The 21,877-nt window shown below is 34.3% G+C and overlaps 1 protein-coding gene across 1 annotated transcript in view; it reads left to right on the top strand.

Moving 5' to 3' along the window:
- Positions 1-21,877, top strand: part of LOC112954242 (glutamate receptor ionotropic, kainate 2) — a gene marked incomplete at its 5' end in the record, with an annotated part of 134,542 nt that overhangs the window by 42,112 nt on the left and 70,553 nt on the right. The window contains one exon of the mRNA XM_026047383.1: positions 1,649-1,866. Coding sequence (XP_025903168.1) covers positions 1,649-1,866 — 218 coding nt within the window. The remainder of the gene's footprint in view (positions 1-1,648; positions 1,867-21,877) is intronic.

The raw sequence follows: 21,877 nt of genomic DNA, 5'->3' as shown, positions 1-21,877 counted from the left end.
AATTAAAAAAACAACAACAACAAAACAACAGTTGATGCTGGTGGGCTTATTGGGAAATACGTTAGTGTTATGGTGTCTAAGTGTCTGACTAACAGGGCCTAGGAGCAACTACATCAGAAAGGTACTTTTCTACTTTTTTCCTTGCAGAATTCTAGGCAGAGTCTGGCGCTGGAGTTGGCTGTCATGTCCAAGTCTGTCAGCTTTTTTTGTTTGAAACAGCAAGGGTAAGATGAACTGCAGGGTAAGATGGGCTGTTTTTGAATATAATAGTCCAGTTATGATACCACGTCTTTTTTCTTTTTCTTTGATTTTTCCTCTTTTTTTTTTTTTAGGCATTGACATTGAAAGTTTGGCATAATCTTTCATTTATTTAAAGATGTGTTACCTTGCTGGACCAGTTCCTTAAATAATTCAATAAAAATGCTACAATTTAACAGGAAGAAAATAGTCCATCTTGCCTTCATTCCATTTTACCCAGGAGACTTAAAAAAGTATATAGTAATCAGTTAACAAAAAGTGACTGCTTTGATACAGTGATATAGTGGATATGGTAAAAACGTTTCTTTGAAATCAATTTTTTGAATACCTTTCAAAAATTTTATGTATTTTTTTTCCAATAAAGCTTGCAATTGTTTATGCCACATCATTAACAGTTTCATTTCACTCAATACTATGACAAAAAAAGTTCATACATATTCATTTACAATAAATATTTGTGGTTGTAAATTACATTGAAATTGATTTTTCCTATTTTTAATAATTAAGCATGAGAGGAGTTTATATGCTTCACTTTGTCTCATTAGACTCTAAATTAACTTTAATAATTATGCAAATTGCCATGTACTATATGCAGTACTGTATCCCCTCCATTCTTTAGTACCATGATCAGGCAACTCCAGCAATGCATTATAATCTATCTTTTTCTAGTTTATGCATAGCAATCTAGTATTATCATTCCTGCTCTATCAAATTAAATGCGTGGCATAGCCACCTATGTTATCTGAAACTGTGGGACTAACTATAGAGATGGGAGATATTTGTTTTGCTTTGTTTTGTTTTATCCAAGTATTCAATAAACAATTCCTAACTGGTAAATGGCAAAAGTCCAGGATATCTTTATATTCCTAATGCATTTTATATTATGTATTTCAGATATGAAATACTCTGTCATATCTGCTTCTTTTAACAATAGCTTGTTTGATATAATCAAACAAGTTTTTCTAAAACATTAATATTTCTAAAACATTAATATTTCTAAAACATTAATTAATATTTGCTTAGTGCTTCAAAGATAAACAGCTGTGTAAGTATTTCTACATTAGTATTAACTTAGAGGTTAAATCCAGCCACAAGTTTGTCTGGAAAGTCAGTTCAAGTATCTGCTCTTTCTTATTGGTGTAGATTTTTTTTAAAAGACATTCATCTCCCATTACTATCCTTTGATTCCCACAGTTCCAAAAAGATAAGTCTCTATAACTGTAATTAGTTCTTAATTTTAATTTATGTGTGTTTGTACAAGCAGACTGTTAGTCTATAGCTTGAAGGATTTTTTTGCACAGTGATTCCTTCTCACCACTGTGGCAAAAAGTGCTGAACTCTTACTGTTTTCTGTGCACTGGTTTCACCTTTCTCCCCTGGTTTCCGTTAGGTTCTGAGCTCATGCCCAAAGCCCTCTCCACCAGGATAGTGGGAGGCATTTGGTGGTTTTTCACACTTATCATCATTTCCTCGTACACTGCTAATCTAGCCGCCTTTCTGACAGTCGAACGTATGGAATCCCCTATTGATTCTGCAGATGATTTGGCCAAGCAGACAAAGATAGAGTATGGAGCAGTTGAAGATGGAGCAACTATGACTTTCTTCAAGGTAAGCCCTATGTTCTCTTTGCAAAGATTTCATAATCATGACTGTGGGTGGAAAGTGTTTATTAAAGAATATGATTCCTCTGTTGTCAAAAACAGTTGAAAAGCACTTCTTTGATGATTTGCAAAATAGCAAAGAAAGCAAGTGTAGAGTCTTACATGGCAAATAAAAGACATTTCTTTTCTGATTACTTTTTGCTTAAAGAACTGAATATACAGTACTGTAATAGGTCGAGAAAACCTGAATACTCTACTGAGACAAATCTCCCTTTGCTGTATAGAAGAATGAGTTTTGTCAGTGTGTGACTTATGGGATTGGTTCTATGGCATTATACTTAATTAAATCATCTGTTTGTCTTTGCTTGAGCAAGGAGATCACATTTATAATATCAGTGCCTTGGATGAGAAAATTCTTTTGGACTTCATGTTTTAGAGAAAATCCATAAATCTATAAAACAAACTCAGATCTTTTCAAATTTTCTATTCTTTTTAACCTGTATTTAGGTCATTCAATTTGAAATATATAGAAATATGCAGCTGTATGAGAGAATAATATTTCTTTCCTACCTTCACCAAGTGTTTCATTTGGCTTAAATTAGTAAGAAGTACATGTGAGGGACAAAGGCAGGTTTGTTATCTATCTTCTCATCTTTGATAGCTCAGATAAGTCTCAAATCTTTCATGGAGAGAGTTGTTCCCCAAATTTGACTGCTTTGAAGATGTTTAGCTAGTATATTCTGCTTTTATGTGTTGCTATGTTGTACAATAAAAGTTTGAAGTGACTGTTACTTTGGTGCTTGAAATCAGATAAACTGAGGCTCAAGATAGGTTGTAAGTTGGTCCAGAAATTGAGAAACATGTAGTCAGTGCTCATCAGATGCAAAGAGCCCAAAATTTGTTCAGATACCAAAGCTAATATACACTACTTAATCTTATGGCTTTAGTGACAATCCAAACACATGCTTTTTTTAGAATAATAATAGCTCTTTCAACTTCTGCTGGTAAGTAAAAATCGATTGATGTTTGATACCTGAAGATGTTTACATGTTACCTTTGAGCATATGTTAGGAGGGTTCTGAATATCTTCCTCAGAATATTTCTTGGAAAAGGAGGTGAGGAAATTAATACAAGTAAGTAATCAATTAGAAGTCTTATGATGACAGAAAATATTTGAAAAGATTCAATTAAGCAACATTCAAAGCTTAGAGAGTAAGATTTTTAAAAGAAGGAAAATCAATAATGCCTTAATCCATAAAGAGATGACACAAGGTATTTGTTGAGCTACCAGAAAACAATACAGGGCTTTAATTTAACTTTTGTCTCATAGAAGACTTTGAACTTGTTCTCTTTCATATTGGCTCTAAAATATTAGGAAGATTTTTTTACTATGTCTTTCAGTTTAGTAGCTAGAAATTCATTTCTCTGTATCTTCTTAGCGTTTTATTTTCCTTTTCCTTTCCCCTTGATTTTCTAAATTTTTCTCCACTTTTGTGTATGCACATGTGTGCACATGCTTTTGGATTTTCTTTTTTTCTAGAAAGCATGATATTTCTTTTTTTTTTTTTTCTGGATTGTTTTTTCTCCTTTGTATATTAATATGCTGTTCCCTATTCTTTTCCCTTTTCTGCATACTTTTTCCTTGCACTTCTCTTCCTCTTTCTATTTATCTAAATATATTTTGCATTTGCCTAGCATATTGTATCCAAGACCTAGAGAAGACTTACCATAAAAAAGTAGCAATTGTGCATCCTGGATAGGAAGGCCTTTGTTTTAGCAGTATATGCATTTGAACTAGACTAGACTTAGATATAAGAGATTCATGTTGTCAGAATGTACAATTTGGTACATAACTGCTTTTAGTACATTCTGAATATTTCTACTTAATTATGAGAGAAATCAAAACAAAACAAATATTTTTTGTTTGTGCGTTTGCTTTTATTTGGATGTTGAATTTGAGGTCAAATTTAGTTTTTTTTCTATTGAATAAATATATTTGATGGAATTTGTTTGTCAACAGATAATAGTAATTATTCTGGGCCATACAAATGTACCTGTAGTTAAGTATTTCTGTTAAAACTATCAATCAACTGATTCCTAATACTTTTCTGTTTACAATTTACTATTTTTTCTAAATAGCAGGCAAATTAATTAGTAATATTTTGTACCTATAAGTACAAAATAAGTACCTGTAATAGCTTCATCACTAGAAGTAGTTATAACCATTGTAGCAAACAAATAAGCAAAAATTACAAGAAAAGAAAAATTAAAATTGTATAATTTAATTTGATTCATTTAGCTTATGAAGCATTTTCCCGTTATAAATTAGATCTGGATTGATGTACATATTTGCTAGAGCTAGCTCTATAGGGAATACAATTTAATTAAATGTATCTTTCATTAAAAAAATTAGATACATTCTATCACAGCAATTTTTTCTGATAAAATTGGGCATTTTTATCTAATTAGGTTGATTGGTGTCCTATAATTTAATTATCAGAAAACAGAATGCTATAACTGATCAATGTACCTTATGTGTACTTATATGTATAAACAAATGTACATTTTGTATGCATAAATAAATTGTTTCAGAAATACTCTTTTCTTGTATGAAGAAAATAATTAAAATAAGACTGTAAATTGGATTGCTTTAGAGGACATTAGAAGAATTGAACAACTCATAATTATTATTAATAATATAAGAACACTAAAATACAGACAATTGATAAAGGAAGATAAAAACAAAAAAAATCTTAATACGTAGAAGTGACATTGAATGTAGATAATATAGAAAACACAAAGTGCTGTGTACCTTTTTCTGCATTGTGTATAAAAATGAAGTAAATACTTGAGCTTTAAACTGCTGAAGGAGGTTTTGAAACAGCAGCTATTAAATCATTTTATATATAAACAAGGGAATACCAATTAGGAGAGGTCATTAATGAAATAATCTGCCAAGTTCTGGTGACCACACTTCAAGATATGTTTAAAAGTTTGTAAAAGGTGAGAGAATGACTGGAGATCTGGTAGTTAGCCTTACAGTTAGAAGCTAAAGATGATCATCTGTTCAATCTCTTGAAGAGAAGGTTAAGAGGTGACTTGATCATAGTCCATAATTTCCTTAACAGGAAGGAGAGTTTTGACAATAGATAGCTGTTTAATCTAGCAGAAAAAGGCATAATGAGATCTAGTGTTTCAAAGATAGAAATCATAAAATTCACATTAGAAATAAGGTGCATATTTTTAAGAGTGAGAGTAATTAATGACTAGTAGAACTCATCTGCAGACGTCCTGGATCCAGCTGTCACACATAGCCATAATGAGAAGAATGGATATAGCATAGCCCAAACAAATGTTATGTTTTTATTGGAAAGGCTACTCAATGAATTATATGACTTTCACTGCACAGGAGCTCAAGTTAGATTTTAGTAGTCCCTTTCTACAGAAAAAATCTATGCAAGTATGACTTCTGGGAAGTTGCATAAAAATGAGTGAGAATATAATTTTGTCTGTACACATCCTGTGTGTATATTTTTTTATCAGTTACTTTGTCTTGTTATAATGAGACTGGATGTAACAAAACAGTGGCATTATGTTACAACATGAAATGAAGGCACCAGATGGTTTCCTAATTTTAAATGAAATTCTCATATCTTGGTAATAGTTATTAGTTCCAATCACAGTGAGGCTCAGTAACTGCCATAAGACTGACAATAATACCTGCAAAAATTATCTATAGAAGTCTGTTTATATTTTTCTTTACAAAACTCTGGACCCTGGCCAGAACTGTGGTGATGCTAGAACAAAAGAACAACATTTTTGAAGGAAAATTTAAGTGGGAATCAAACATACATGTTAACTGCATGATTAACACCTGCTGGCATGAAAACTTAGAGAGCACCTATATACGCTTTAAGCATACTGTCATCTTTGTGAATCAACTCAGTCAAATAGATTTGATAAAAAAACATTGTTTTAACAAAATGTTTTTAACAGATTTTTAACAAAATGTTTTCTCCGGAGGTTCATTATAGATACTTCAAATTTTCCTCTGTCTCTTTGTAGCCTGAGAAATATGATGTTATAGATCCTTTAGCAACTAGAAAAGAAAGGATATTTTCAGCTTTTTTTAAGAGCTGTTTACTTAGTTTGATCATTCAAAGGAAGTAACTTTTCAAAAGTCTTACATGACTAGTAGGTCTGTACCTGCAGTCTCTAGAAACAAGTGGGGTCCTTTAATTTACAGCAACAAAAAAGCCTTGGTATTATCCAAGAACTGCAATTAAAAGATGTGGAAATAAAGCATATCTGCTCATAGAGTTATGGTCCTGATGTGTTTCTCAAGTTGCTGAATTTCTTTTTTTCCTTTTTTTTTTTTTTTTTTTTTTTTCCCCAAATGGTTTTCTAAATATTTTCCTTCATGAAATCAATAATGAAAATGAGTCTTGACTCTTGACCATTTCATTGCTGTTCTCAGGATTCCAAATAAAAAATAAGAATTACTATATTTCAAGTCAGTTTTCAAGTCTTTATTCCTTTCTCTTTTGAATAAATAAAAAAAAGAAAACAAAAGAGAGAGAGAGAGAGAGAGAGAGAGAGAGAAAGAAGAAGGAAGGAAGGAAGGAAGGAAGGAAGGAAGGAAGGAAGGAAGGAAGGAAGGAAGGAAGGAAGGAAGGAATCACAGAATATTTAAGGTTGGAAGGGACCTCTAGAGATCATCTAGTCCAACCTTCCTGCTCAAGCAGGCACACCTACAGCATGTGACACAGGGCGGCATCCAGGCGGGTTTTGAAGACCTCCAGAGTAGGAGACTCCACAACCTCCCTGGGCAGCCTGTTCCACTGCTCTGTCACACTAACAGTAAAGAAGTTCCTCCTCACAAGGAGATGGAACTTCCTGTGCTCCAGCTTGTAGCCATTACCCCTCGTCCTATCGCTGGCCACCAGTGAAAACAGCCTGTCCCCTTCCTCCCTGCATTCTCCCTTCCTGAACTTATACATATTAATCATATCCCCTCTGAGCCTTCTCTTCTCCAGAGAAAACAGGCCCAGCTCACTCAGCCTCTCTTCGTATGAGAGATGTTCCATTCCCTTATCATCCTGGTTGCTCTTCTCTGGACCCTCTCGAGATGCTCCACGTCCCTCTTATACTGGGGAGCCCAGAACTGCACACAGTACTCCAGGTGCGGCCTCACCAGAGCTGAGYAGAGGGGCAGAATCCCCTCCCTTGACCTGCTGACAACACTCCTCCTGATGCAGGCCAGGATCCCATTGGCCTTCTTGGCCACGAGGGCACACTGCTCACTCATGGTTAACTTGGTGTCAACCGGGACTCCCATGTCGCTCTCCGTGGAGGTGCTTTCCATCAGGTCAACCTCTAATCTGTCCTGGTGCCTGGGGTTATTCCTCCCCAGGTGGAAGGAAGGAAGGGAAGGAAGGGAAGAAAGGGAGGAAGGGAGGAAGGGAGGAAGGGAGGAAGGGAGGAAGGGAGGAAGGGAGGAAGGAAGGGTACTTGTTGCATACAAGACTGCTTTGATATCAAAAAGCTCATATTTTTCATTATCTCTGCTCTCCACAGTCTCTTGGTCTGTTTTTTAAAATATCAGTGTCTGGTTTATTTCTGATTGACATTCTGCAATTAAGAAAAGCAATATTAAGCCTAATCTTCTTTTACTTGTCCTCACCCACAAAGAAATTACTACAGCACATTTGTTTACTTGTAGTCTTCAATTTGTAAATTATTTTTGCACAGGTAGTTTTTGAAGTTGTTGCATACTTTTGCTTTTTTTCATGATTTTTCATTTCTGTACCTTTCAGTGTCAGTACCAGGCACAATAGTAGTTTTCCCAGGGTTACCAGTATAAGCACTTATGAAAAACAAGGCCATTTTTCTCTCTCTAATAGCAGCAACTTAGTGTCATTACATCTGTACCAAAAATTGAACATGTATTCAGCTCTCTGTGAGAGCTATATATTTCATATGCTTGTTTAGCTGAAAAGGAAGCTGGAGCATTAAGAGGAAATCCATCTTTTGCAAGGTCACACAGAGGACTAACTCAGGAATCCTGACTCCTTCTCCTAAGTTTTATCGGATAATTTTTTTCCCAATTTATTTTTGTCATTCCTTTCATTTTCAGGATGCATTTTAATGCATCTACAGTACTGTTTTTCTTTTTTTTTTTTTCCTCCACTAATTTTTTTTTTCTACAAAGATCCATTCTGACAACTTCCCTTCTCCTTCCCTTCCCTTCCCTTCCCTTCCCTTCCCTTCCCTTCCCTTCCCTTCCCTTCCCATTACAGCCTTCCTCATTGTATTTGGAGAGAGGAAAAACAATTCAGTCCCCTGTGTCTACCTCCTTCCAAATTGTCACCACAATTCTGTAACGGTACATTGGAAAATCTCAGGAATAATTTAAAATTAATTAATTAATTAATTAAAACTGAATTGTAGGGTAACTTTCCCACTGCTTGCAACTGGAATATAAATGTCAGAACACATGACATAAATGACAGAATAACAGCAAAGGTGCTATGACGAGTGACGATGAGATGCATGAAATCATTACAGTCTCAATAATCTCAAACCCTCGTTTGTAGGTTATAATAGTTAAATAACATTTGCCTGTTTAACAAACAAAAAGTGTGTGTGGAACATTGGTATGCACCTGGTTGTACATTCACAAACACACTGACCCTTGAATTTAGTGCCATGAAATTTGGCAGTGGGTATCAACCATTCAGTTGGTGTGAAGCAAAGATGAAGGAAACAGTGCTTCTGAGCTTTTTATATAATACAGCTACTGTCAGTGACTTTCTTTGAATCTGGAGTCACAAAGCAGAACAAATTCACATAATGGACCTCGTTCCAACCAAACTCTCTAGTTACTAAGACAAAGTGACTGAAATGATTTTATGCTGTCTTGACACTTCCTCGTTCTGTGGGGTTGTCAGAACTATTAGTGTTCCTACCATAAACAAGAGCATATGTTTGGTTGCTTGTTGCCTTTCAGAGCTGAGGCATTGAGATGAAAATAGATGAAATATTTCCATTCTCCTTTCCTCTTCCTTCTCTTCTGAAAAGGTTGCATGTAGAAAGTTAGCTGACTTTTCATTTCCATACAGATTTTAATTGCATTACTGTATATATCCAAATTGTAAGCGCCCTTAATAAGTTGCTGGCTTTCACACAATATTCATGAATAGTTATGCTACAAAATTATTACAAGACTCATATTTATCATTTTTACCCATCTCCTGCACTTTGCATGTGCATTCTACACATACAAATAAATGCTTTTTAGGACCCTTGCAAAGAAGTATATGTAAGTTTCCAGTGAAAACAAGATTAGTCATTCACATTAATTACGATATTAAAATATTTCACATATAAATTGTGCCCTTACTAGTTATTTTTAAAAAGAAAATGAAGAGAGACATCAAAAAACAAATTAAAAATTGACATGAGGAAATGTTCCCTTTGTCTTTAGATTATTTGAATTAATATTTTTCACAGTTCCTCATCCGTTTCTGCCTTTACCCCAAAATATGCATAGAGAAAAGAGCTATTCTAATATTCACAGAGAACTCACAAGGAGGCTAAACTGTGTAACCTGTAGTCCCATCTGGATTTATGGTTCCCCAGTATTTACTTGGGTGATTCTAATAATAGAATGAACATACCAGGAGTACGTTGACATTTGTGTTATTTTTCAAAATTATGTCCTACTATAGTATGCTTTAATTAATGTTCACACATTAATGATTCACAATGATTCTTCATGGATTTTATCTGAATAATGGTGATGTTTCTGAAAGTATAAGATATTTTCAAACATAGTGACACCTATCACAGAAGATACAAGAAGCTAGAGAACAGAGTGTTTAATTAACTATACATTTCTCCTAGAAGAGTTAATCTTATCCAGACTATAATTTAAGTCTTGAGTTATGCTGAGACTTGTAAACAAACAAACAAACAAACAAAATCTAAAAAATGTACATGGTGCAAAAGAGATTATTGCTATTATAAATATTATTATTTTATTAAATATTAAATTATTATTGCTATTATAATCTTAATGCCTGGAATACTATTTTGGAAACCCATTCTGTCTTTCATTTTGGAGAATATTTAGTGATATCGCTGAAGATGAGAAAAGTAGGATCTTTTTGAAGACAGTTGAAGTTTATACACTAATCCCTTTAAATGGATTCTGGTCATATCTCTCATTAGCTTTATTGGTTTGTTGTTTTGGCCTCAGCTTAGTCTAGCCTAGCTGTGAGTAGTGTAACTTCTTCTGCCTTTAACTTCAAGGTTTGTTGTCTTGAGGAGTCATAGAGCAGTATTAGAATTCAGTCCAAATTTCTGATCCAACTGAAAATGGATCTCTTTTTGTTGTTTCAGTTTTAATTTTCATTTGTGAAAAAAAAAGGTGCTATAACTGCTACAATGCGAGAATGGATGCGAGAGAAGCAGAGTGCCCCTTTCCATGGCAAGGTGATTTTGTATCACCAACTAAGTGTGAAAACCACTGTGAATCAGCACCGTTTGGGAAGTGAATTCTCTTGCCTAGACATTTGGATATTTAAGGATAAGAAAGTCCACAACAATGTAATAGCTGTTACTTCCTGAGTTAACTTGTCCTAATGTACTCTTGTAGGTTTTTTGTTAACTGGTAAGCCCTTTACTTCTGCTGTACGATACACTTTCTGGCCTCTCCTTGGCCTTTAGTGCCAAAGCTGAGAGGATTGGTTGTGAGACAATACTTGAGCTTTGGGTTCTGAGCACTTTTCCTCCTATTTGAGGAGGAAGATGTGCCCTCATGTCCAAGAAGGCCAATGGGATCCTGGCCTGCATCAACAGGAGTGTTGCCAGAAGTTTAAAGGAGAGGGTCTTGCCCCTCTACTCAGTCCTAGTGGGGCTGCACCTGGGGTACTGTGTGCTGTTCTGGACTACCCAGTACAAGAGGGATGTGGAACTTCTAGGAAGAGGCCAGTGGAGGGCAACAAAGATGATTAAGGGACTCAGACGTCTATTTTATGAGGAAAGATTGAGTGCGCTAGGCCTGTTTAGCCTGGAGAAGAGAAGGTTGAGAGGGGATCTTATCAACATGTACAAATACCTGAGGGGAGAAGGTAGGGAGGAAGGGGCCAAACTCTTCATCTCAGTGGTGGCCAGTGACAGGATAAGGGGAAATGGGTATATGTTAAAGCACAGGCAGTTCCATCTCTCTGTGAATAAGTACTTTATTGTGAGGGTGACAGAGCAGTGGAACAGGCTGCCCAGGGAGGTTTTGGAGTCTCCTTCTCTGGAGATCTTCAAAACCCGCCTGGATGCCACCCTGTGCCACATGCTCTGGGTGTCTCTGCTTGAGCAGAGGGGTTGGATTAAATGATCTCTAGATATTCCATCCAACCTTAACCATTCTGTGATTCTGTGTGAAAATACATGATCTAATTTCTATCTACCCTTAGCAATTTCCCCTTTTTTTCTGCTGTTTTTTCCCAGAAGACAGGACAGTAATAGTTTTGATATTGTTCTTCTGTCTTCAACCTTTTTTACCTTATGTCTTTAAATCCTGAGCAGGAGGAGAAAGGGAAGTGAACTAGATCACAGAGATTCCTTCAGCTCTAAACAGGATTCCCTAGAAAACCAGATCTAAGAGTTAGGGTTTGTTCAGAAAATTGAGGGTACCTCTGAGAAAAAAGTACTACTGGCAGAGGCTGATAAAACACTGAAAATTGTCTTGCTCTTCAAAGCTAATATCACCAACTAGGCACAGAAATTTTGCAGATCTGTGACTCATCCTGGGAATGTGACTCAGAAGCATTCTGCAGCCTGAACTGTCTCTCGGTTTAGGCAGCCTTGTGTGAGATGAGAACCTGCAACATGAACAACCCTCAGAGCTGAGTTCATGCCCAGTGAAGCAGTTTGAAAGCCACCATTCATTAGCAGAGGTGAATGCTTGGTTCCGCCTTGTCAATTTATATATGATACTACCGAGGTGTTGTCTAACTGCATTAACATTGCTTTGTGTATGAGAAATGTTTCCAATGCCAGGATTGCCCTGAACACCACCTACAGTCCTATTACACAGTTGCATTTCTTCTCCAGAGTTATTCATTGCTCTCAATGGAATGCTTGTCAAGATCAGTTAAGCTATCCTTTTAGCAACACATCTACAGTAATAATTACGTAAGTGGTATTTGATATGGATGATTCTTAAGCATATTTCACTGTTCAAGATCCTTAATCTGGACAAGATGAATTACTCATTTTTACAAAAATATTTTAAGCTCATTTTATGGATGAGAGTATTGATCGGAGGATTATATGTCCCTGAACATATTGGACCAAGGCAAGCAATATATTTCCTAGCAGTTTTTTTCTTTATTCAGATATATAAATGGTTGTTTTATGTAGTCATCATTTTCTTGTATAGAAAGTTATGATTTTTTCACATACAACATTCCAGGATCATCATTCATAATAATAGTGATGTAAGAAATTATATGTTCTTTTATGCTGAATTTGGATTAAATTCTCAGAATGTGTATCTATCCAAAGATAATTGACAACTCAGATAAGCAATTATGTATTTTTTTTGTGAATTATTGTGATTGGAAGACAGCAAGAGAGTTTTAATTATTTTAATACATATTATTAGTAATTTATTATTTCTAGTAAGAAACCAGGCATTTTGTACTTATAGTAAACATCTTGAAATGTCTGCATTTGAGCAGTCTATCTTATCATTTAATAACTGAAATCAGTTCCCCTTCCTTGAGCTCTAAAAAAATGAAATATTCTGGAGACATATGAAGACATGATGTTTTTTCTTTAAAGAATTTAAAGAAGTTTCACTTTCTTGTGCAACAGAAGGCTGGTAGCAAGGTAGAAATCTGTTCTGCCTCTGACTCTCTGTCATTGTCTTTCTCCTTCATTTGCACATGTGCTCATCCCCTTTCTCCTTTTTTTTTTTTTTTTTTTTTAATATAACTCATTTACTTTCCTTAACATAAAGAGAATCTTCCAAAGCTCTAGGAAATCTGTATTAGATGTCTGACAGAAACTTCATGTACTTATCAATCTATTTTCACTTTTTTTAAAAAAAAAAAAAGGAAGAAGAAAAAAGACACACGCACACATTCCTTAAAGAATTTTCCATGAGAAAGAAATACTGTTGCCAGACATTTTCTGTGATGTGCCAGGACGGCCATCTAACTCTGTTTTTTTTAAATACGCTATACCTAACATATTTAGCCAAGGAGCTCTGAGAACAGTGTCTTTGACATTTGAACTTTTAATGAAGCCTATGCAGTAGTCACCTTTCAAGTGCTTTTTTTGAGTTGAACTGCTGATATGTATTTGTGTTGGAAAATGACAACAGTTTTAGTTTATAGCTACATCTAATATTTCTTATGCAGCTTTTGTTGAAGTGTAGAAACACTTGATATATTTTACTGTAGATGAAATTCAGCAATGGTATTCTAATCAGGTGTCCACCAATAAAATCAGAAAATAGTAGAGGAAGCACTGAAATTCCGCCTACAGCAGGCTCATGCAAGAAAACTAAAATTAACGTGAATTTAGCTTGTACAGCCTGTTCATAATGAAGAAGACTAGGAACCCTCAGTTACTGTATTTTTAATCATAAAAATGGTGATTGTGATCAAAGATGAAAGAGATATTGAAGGGAAAGAGAAATTACCAGGCTCATCGCATAAGCAGTAATGAGTCTTTTTTTTTGTTTTACATTCTTATTAAGCTTAAAATCTGTTCCTGTACTTATTTTCAAGATAAAGTGGATTCCTAAATAATTTATAATACATTCTAGATTTCTTAAGAGTTTCAAAAATGATTAAGATTTTTAGTCTTGATTTTCATTCTTCAGTTTTCCCTTTTAACATACAGAATCAATTTGATAACTTTAATGCATTAATGTTTAGTGGAATAAACCTCACAATATTGTCAACATCCCTTACAAATGCTAGAGCTATAAAAAGACTTGATTTGGGATGCTGTTTGTTATCTTTAAATGTGTTGAAATTAGTGATGGAATTGTGTCAGTAAATACCTGAAAACTACATATAGTCATTCAAATTATTAGTATTATATTTTCTTACCATTTGTCTATATAGAAGCCTAAATTAGTATCTAGGCTTCTTCTAGATGTTTAATATGTAGATGGCTGCAAGTAGATTAGAAGAATCTTGTAAAAATTGTCATTGCTATTAAAGCATTAGACAGTTTTCATACATCTATACACTAGAGAATGACTATAGGGAGATCCTATGCATGGCTGCTGATTAGTTGTATGTAGACTAATATAAACATTTCTAACCTACTGGAAAAAATGACTAATTTAATGAGAAATATTAGAAACATTTGTCTTGTTTTGATTCATTGGCTGAAAGGCTATGAAGAATTCCTTTTCTTTCATATTACCACTGAAGTTAACATTTAAAAAAAAAAAAAAATCTCTTTCAAATAAGAGAGAAAGTTCACATTCCAGTGTGAATTGGACTTTGTTCAAAACTTTGATACTGAACTGGTGATTTCCAGCAAAAGAATAGTGATGCTGAGTGGCTAAGTGATAAGCTAGCAATTACAAATTCCTGTCTTTCAAACATTAAGAACAAAATAACTATCAACAAAAGTAGTCTACCATTTTGCATTGCTCACGTGACTTCTTGATCCTGCTTGATCATATTAGAGCTTGAATACATTTATCTTCCACCAGCAGGACAGATGTTGCTATGTTATCTGCTGTGCAACTTGTCATTTTTTTTCACATTTTATCAGTCCAATAATTTTTTTTTTTTTTTTTTTTTATTAAATTAGGGTGGCAGGTGCAGGCAACTAAAGAGTTGCAGTGTTTGCATATTTTGTTGAAAGTATGTGACATTCCTGACATTTTTAGATGTTAGAATTTTTGCAGAAATTTTAAATTGAAGGATGCAGTTGAGTAAATTGGTCAGCTGAATCATTAAAACTGAGCAAAAGTTAATCAAGGATAAACACTGAAAAATCTAAGGACATTGATGTAACTGACACTGTTAAAGTCACTTCAATTTTAAAAATGTTTTATGTTGTCGTCCCCCAACATAAAATTTTGGTTTCTAAATTTGAGATAAGATTTTAAGTTCCCACTATAATAGCAACTTTTAGACATTTAGGGGAAAATCACTACTATTTAAAGTAGAATCACTTAGTCTTTTTTCTTTTTTTTAATTCACTTATGTTTGACTTCCTGCACTCATATGGGAAATAAGCAGACTGACACAGCAAAACTGTCAGCTTTGCCTACATAATGAAAAATTACTTGTACCTCGATCAAACAACATCTTCCAAAAGATTCTCCTTTTTTTTTTTATTCTCATTGATGTGTACTTGAAATCCTCAAAGTTATGGTCTGAGTTATCTTTGGTGGTGGTCTATTTGAGCACTCTTTAAGACATTGTTAATTTATTAATTAAAAATTGCTAATTAATTGTTAATGTGATTGTGAAGACAGGCCAAAGCCAACTTAAGTTTCATAGTGTGGGCAACTATGGGCCTGAGTCCTGGCCCTTTTTTGTTTACTGAAGCATTTGAATCTTATCCTTGATGTGAATGTAACTTACTGACATTATTTGGCAGTTTTGCTATGGGCAAATGAATGAGTATGGGCAAATGAATGAGATTCAGTAGAATGAATTCCTGATTCTAAAATACTATTCTCTCTTAGAATAGTTAGTGTAAGAAATTGTTACTCATTCTTTCTCTTTCTGACAGTCTCCCAGTTTACTGTATTGTTTACTCTGTTGTATTGATTTAACTTAAGCAAATTTATTTATAGGAAGAGAAACCTCTTAATATTACAACCTGAAAAATCGCAAAATGAAATCCAAGTAAAATGCAAATTACTCACCAATGGTTTAATAGTTTAGTAGCTCAATGAAAGCAAAAAAAAAAAAAACCCTCCAAACATATTCTGTCCTGATATTGTCTAATATTCTAGTATCTGATGTTCATTATCTAATTATTGATTTGTAAATACAAATTTGGATCATAATTTAAGAGATGACTAATTTCACCCTCTTTTCCATATTAAACACTCTATATCACAGAATCACAGAATTACAGAATGGTTAAATGTTTCCATAATAATTACTTTATATTTTGATTTTTTTTTTTTTTTTTGTGAGACCAAGAACAGCTCCTCATTTGCTTAAAAAAATCAAAACCAGATGTAGTTTGCATAATTTTACATAGATAATCATTCAGTGTGAAAGGAACAGTCTTCTTCATATATACATATAGCTGATGACTACACATTTGTTTCTGTAATTTGCCTACAGCCTTTCTACTGAAGGTATAGGAAACTGCCATTTTACTGCACAGATTTTTTTGAAGAGGAAATGATGTCATTGAACCAAATTGCTTCATCAGACACAACAAGACCAAGTTGTTGCAAATCAATAGGGAAGTAGGAGATGTGAAGGTTAGTTGACATCGAAGTGTGAGTGGAAAATTTTCCTGTGGGAAAGAAAGTGCCTCAGTACACTTTGTCTGTACTAAGAATATTGAGTCTACCAAGCTTTCAGAAAATTAGAATAAGGTGGTTTTCATGACTCCAGTTATGACAGAGTGGCTTTAACAACAGTTAAAAAAATTACAGATAGATAGCCATCTGTGAAATTGCAGTAAGTGATTAGGATTTTATTGGTTTTAAAATAGAATATGGCACTTCTTTCTCTCTGAATGGAGCAGATCCACTGCTGTGTTTAAGAGTCAAGAACTGATTCCCTGGGTGATCACTATATTGTACATGGGTGTAAATGGTGCTTTTGGACCATTTCAATAGTAAACAAACCAAATGCTACCAACTCTCCAGAGTATGAATATTTGTTCAGGAAATTTCTCGTTCTGGGACTAGTTCGTCAGTTTAGATTTGTTCTTGCTGTTGTTTCTTTCTTGAGAAGGAAACACAAGTGCTTATCCGCTCAGGAACTACTACTGAAGAATTTTAGGTTTTGTTTCATCAGTCAAGGGGATAAATTCTGAAGAAATTATGATATAAGGAGAGGGAAGACTTGAAAATTGCATGACAGAATGGTGTTGAACTGGCCACAGATAATAGAATTTGGATAACAGAATTTGTCTATCTGAGAGCTCACAGTTGCTGATAGTGAATATTTTTTTCTGAGCAAGCTATAGTGAGGAACATGTGTTAAGACAGAATACTGGGATGGGGAGGTGGAAATCATTGGCTTTGATTTTGTTCTTTCATTGTTCAAATTGGTAAAATACATTTATTTCCCAGAAAGCACAATACAGATTTTGGGCTCTTGAGACTGAACAAGGCTATTTGCTTTAAAAATCTCTTGAATTGTAAATCTTTCTGTCAGAATACCTTTAGTTACAGAAGTGGATACATATCTTTTTACAAAACATTGAAGCAGTTTTCATACTTCACCTCACTTCAAATTAAAATACTCTTTATTACAAGTTCCATTCTTAGTCTGTTCTATTAATATTTGGAGGAAATGATATTTACTGGCAATAAGAAGGAGGATGCATTAATTATCTAAAAACACTTTTCTCACAGAAATCAAAAATTACTCTGAAAATGAATTGCCCTTGGTCCTTGAGATCTGTTCTCACTAATAACCAGATGCATCTGCTAAAGCATCCGCTGAATCCAAGATTGCACTGGCAGTCTGGATATTTCTTATCAGAGTCAAATTTGATTTGCCGAGTACTGTGTTGTGCTGCAGGTTCCTGTGCCTTTAAAGTTCACAACAAGAGGAAGATCTGAGGATTCTTCATTAAGAGCTTAAGTGAACATCACATGGTGTCTGTAGAGATTTTTCTTTCATCTTAGAATGTTGTATAATGAGGTTTACAAGCAAGTTGCTTCTGCTTTGAGGGCTTAGAGGTATATTTGGAACCAACAGAAAGTTGTTTTTCCTTTGGCTTTAAAGCAAAGCTGAGATAACCTTGTCATGTACTAGTCCAAAGCAGAATACTTTGTATCTCAATAAGCATAGTCAAAAACATTATGAATCAATAAATCCTCTCTTATCTTTTTGCATCTTTGTAGTTTTCAACATCAATGTGTCAAAGCAAACTCAAAAGAGGCAACAATAAACTTTATCTGGAGCTATATCTAATGTGAAGTTGTTTACAACCTGGACCTTATTAGAATTTTAGGTACTAAATCTGTGTTAGAAGTGAAGGAAAATGTCTTATTTAATGACACTGAAAAATTTAAATGTCACCTCCTTGAAGTGGTGAAAAACTATAAGTGCTACAGCCTGAAAATTTCAGTCTTCTTGGTCTGTTAGACCTTCTTGGTCTAGGTGGACATGTTCAGATATTTCTTTTTCTCTTGATACTGAGCAATACAATCTATCTCCTCAGAAGCAACCCCACCGCCAAGTCAGCCATATTGCCTACATATATGTTCTGAGATTCAGGGTGTATTATATTTGTCTTTAATTGAGATGACCTGTATGTGAGAACTCTAACAGCTATTCTGCTGACCTAAAATCTAGTCCTTTAATGAAGATTGCTTTGGAAGTTTAACAACTCTCCTTCTATATTTTGGTTCCTTGCTCATACTCTTTTTTTTTTTTTCTTTTTATATAAAGAAGTTTTAGTATTGTTATTTGCAGAGTGAGAAAATCTGGTGTGAATACAGAGAAAGTTCTCTGACTGTGTTTGAATAAACCTCATGTAGAATTAAAATTTTGTACACTATCATAAAAAAGGGGAGGAAAAATGAAAAATCCTATAGACAGATCAGTGACACAATCTCGTTGTCACTAAAGGTAGGTGTCTCATTTATTAAACATTGTAATTAAGCTAATTAAGCTCTACAAACTCTATTATTTTTCATTGTAGGCCGCCTGACAGTTTTCTGAAAATGTGAGAGTCTGTTTCATTTTATTTTATTACCAAAACAATACATTCTGAAGAATTGTTGCACTCCTGTTCCCTAGAAACTGCATTTCAGTGATGTAGTAAAAGATTAGGAAAAATAGAGTTTGAAAATTTAGCTTCAAGAAAGGACATAGATGTGGCCAGATGACATGAAGATAAATATTTATCAGAAAAAAATGGTTCAGCCCTTCATGTATTATATTTATCATAATCCTATATCTGATGATGAATGAAGTTCTAAAAGAATATTTTTTAACAAAATAATTGCATCAAGTGAAACTTATACACTTTAATAATGACAATAGGTTTATTGTTTGCTTTTTCTTAACCCCTTAATAAATGTTCCTTGTGCATTTAACTCCTAGAGAGTTGTGTTGTAAATTCTACAGCTACCTAAATTGATGTTAGATCAGATTATTGAACTGTATCCGAAAACTCTTTTTTTTTCAGCACCAAAATCTCTTTCCTCTGGATTTATACTTACAGTAATAAATTCAAAGATCTCTCTTACCAAAATAGTTTCTGCTAAATTGTCAACAGAAAAACATGAAAATTTCCTATAGGTTATTCACACAGAATATAGACACATGAGGAACAGAGCAATGCTGTTGCTGATGCTATCAAATTTATGCCATTATTAAGTTTGAGATATTATTAAATTCACTTTTGTGCTGAAGCAAGGAACTATCAGGAACAGGGATTTGTAAGGTCTCAAGAAATGCAGAGATTCCTCTCTAGGTTAATTTATTTATAATTAGAAGGGGTAAAATAATATGAGAACATCTGCTAAGCTGATTTCCTTCTCCTGCATGCTTTATGGCAACTATTGAACCATACCACACTTTTTGAAATCATAGAATCACAGAATTCTTAAGGTTGGAAGGGCCCTTTAGAGATCATCTAGTCCAACCCCCCTACACATACAGGGTCACCTAGAGCATGTTATACTGGATTGCAGCCAGGAGGGTTTTGAAGACCTCCAGAGAAGGAGATACCACCACCTCCCTGGGCAGCCTGTTCCAGTGCTCTGTCACTCCTACTGTTAAGAATTTTTTCCTTAAGTTCCCGTGGAAGTTTTGATGCTTCAGTTTTTGTCTGTTTCTTCTAGTTCTGTCAGTGGCCACCACTGAATAGAAGCCAGCCCCAACCTCCTTGCTCCCTCACTTGAGGTATTTATAGACACTTATCATACCTCCCCCTTTGCCTTCTCTTCATCAGTCTGAACAGGCCCAGCTCTCCTATTAGATGGAGGAAAGGAGTGGTAACATAGAGCTCAGTCTTCTGCTTGTTTTCTCTCATTGAAAGTCATGATTGCTCTTAGTTGTTTTAGTCCCTTCAGATAGTTTAAAAATATATTCTTAAATTAGAACCAATGCTTGTGAGTCATAATGCTTTAAATTATAAATGTATAGTAACTTACCTTATTTCAAGTGTTCTATCAGCAATAATGAATCATATATGAATGTAAGTATTGTTCTCTTGTCCGCTAAAGGACAATTATACCATGTTCATTCATGGACTATCTTTAGTGAAGTTGTGTATTAACTATTACCTAACCATTCTTTTAGGGATAACAGCTTCTGTATTTCTTTTTTAGCTGCTTTACATATGTTTCTCTACAGCACCATAGGCACACAATAGCTAAATCCATGTGACATGAACTGTGTGTTACAGTATTATAAAAAGTCACAAAGTCCTGAATGAGGTCCCTGCTTATCCCATGATAAGATGATAAGAGGCAGTAGATTCTCTGAAGCATCAATGATTATAATTTCCATGTGGTAACAGGATTTTCCCTTCGCTGTAGAATTCCACTCATTAATGTGATGATCTGGTTACCATTTTCTGCAATAAATAAAGTTAATCAGCTCTCACATGTCCAAACACTTCCCTGTCATGGAAGGCTCTTTTTTTCCTGTATGGGCCATCTGGGGTCTTAACTTAACAGCTTGCTTGCCTGCAGCTTTCTGGTTACTTCTTCAGTTGTATATTAATGCAGTGAAGTTAGTACATGCTCAGTGTACACAAAGTATAGAACTCTTTTATTGAAGAGACAGCTGTACAGAACTAAACAGTTGCACAAAAAAAAAAAAAAAAAAAAAGAGAGAAGAAAGAAAAACAATGTAAAAGAAAAAAAAGAGAGGAAGTAAAATATATGAGTAAAATTGGGTTTGCACTTTATAGTTGTATAGTACCGTGAACCTTTACATGTTTAATCAGAATACCTTTCTCCTAGTACCTTAGATCTAAAAATATATCCAAAAGAATCTTCAGTCTTAAATCCACTGCCTTTATATATTTTCATGAAACCAAACAGACTTCTGACCAAGTCTGAAGCTTGGATATAACTTGATTCTGAAGTAAGTTTGTAATACTTACATGCATGCTCATAAGTCTGTTTCCTGCCTTTGAAAAAATGCCAAACCCAAAGGAAATGGACTGCAGGATTTTCTTAAATATTGCAGTAGGCTAGAAATAAAAAAAAAGAATCAAAATTCAATCTAGAAAACATACATTTTGCTACAGAGCAGTTGTTTTCTAAAATCCATACCTTTCTTTTTCTTTTCACTTTGTAAGTGTTTTTTTTTTTTTTTTTTTAATTTTAATCTTAGCAGAAGTTATTCTTTCATACTACTCACAGAAATAGTTCCCGGAAACAAGGCCTCAATATTGTAGAGCTTTAAGATTTGTTCTTTCATGTAGATGTACTACTTTAGCTTTTTATCCTTGCTATTTTGGTGTACTTAATGAATGAGTTCTTGAAAAACTCTCTTGTACAATCATATGTATATATCTTAGAATTTGTTAGTGTGAATGAAGTTGAAGTTCACATCTTTATCCAATTTAATGGATATTAAATAAATTGAGGAGTGCCCTACACATACAAGGTTGCAGAACTGATGATTTTTTGTTGTTGTTCTAAAAAGCAGGGAGGGTAATGTTTTTTTTTTTTTTAATTTTTCATGAAACGAAGTATTTTTTACATGCAAGGAAATATCCTGCCGTTGCAGTTGAAAGCTCTCCTGAAAATTGTGAATAGTGCAGAAAGGCAGCTTCTAACAGATAAATTATTTCAGCTGATTTGTCTC

Source organism: Nothoprocta perdicaria, unplaced genomic scaffold (assembly GCF_003342845.1).
Source record: "Nothoprocta perdicaria isolate Ctin4 unplaced genomic scaffold, notPer1 scaffold_498, whole genome shotgun sequence".
NCBI classification, from domain to species: Eukaryota; Metazoa; Chordata; class Aves; order Tinamiformes; family Tinamidae; genus Nothoprocta; species Nothoprocta perdicaria.
Note: the sequence above shows the minus strand (reverse complement) of the source record. Positions and strands in the feature narration are given on the sequence as shown.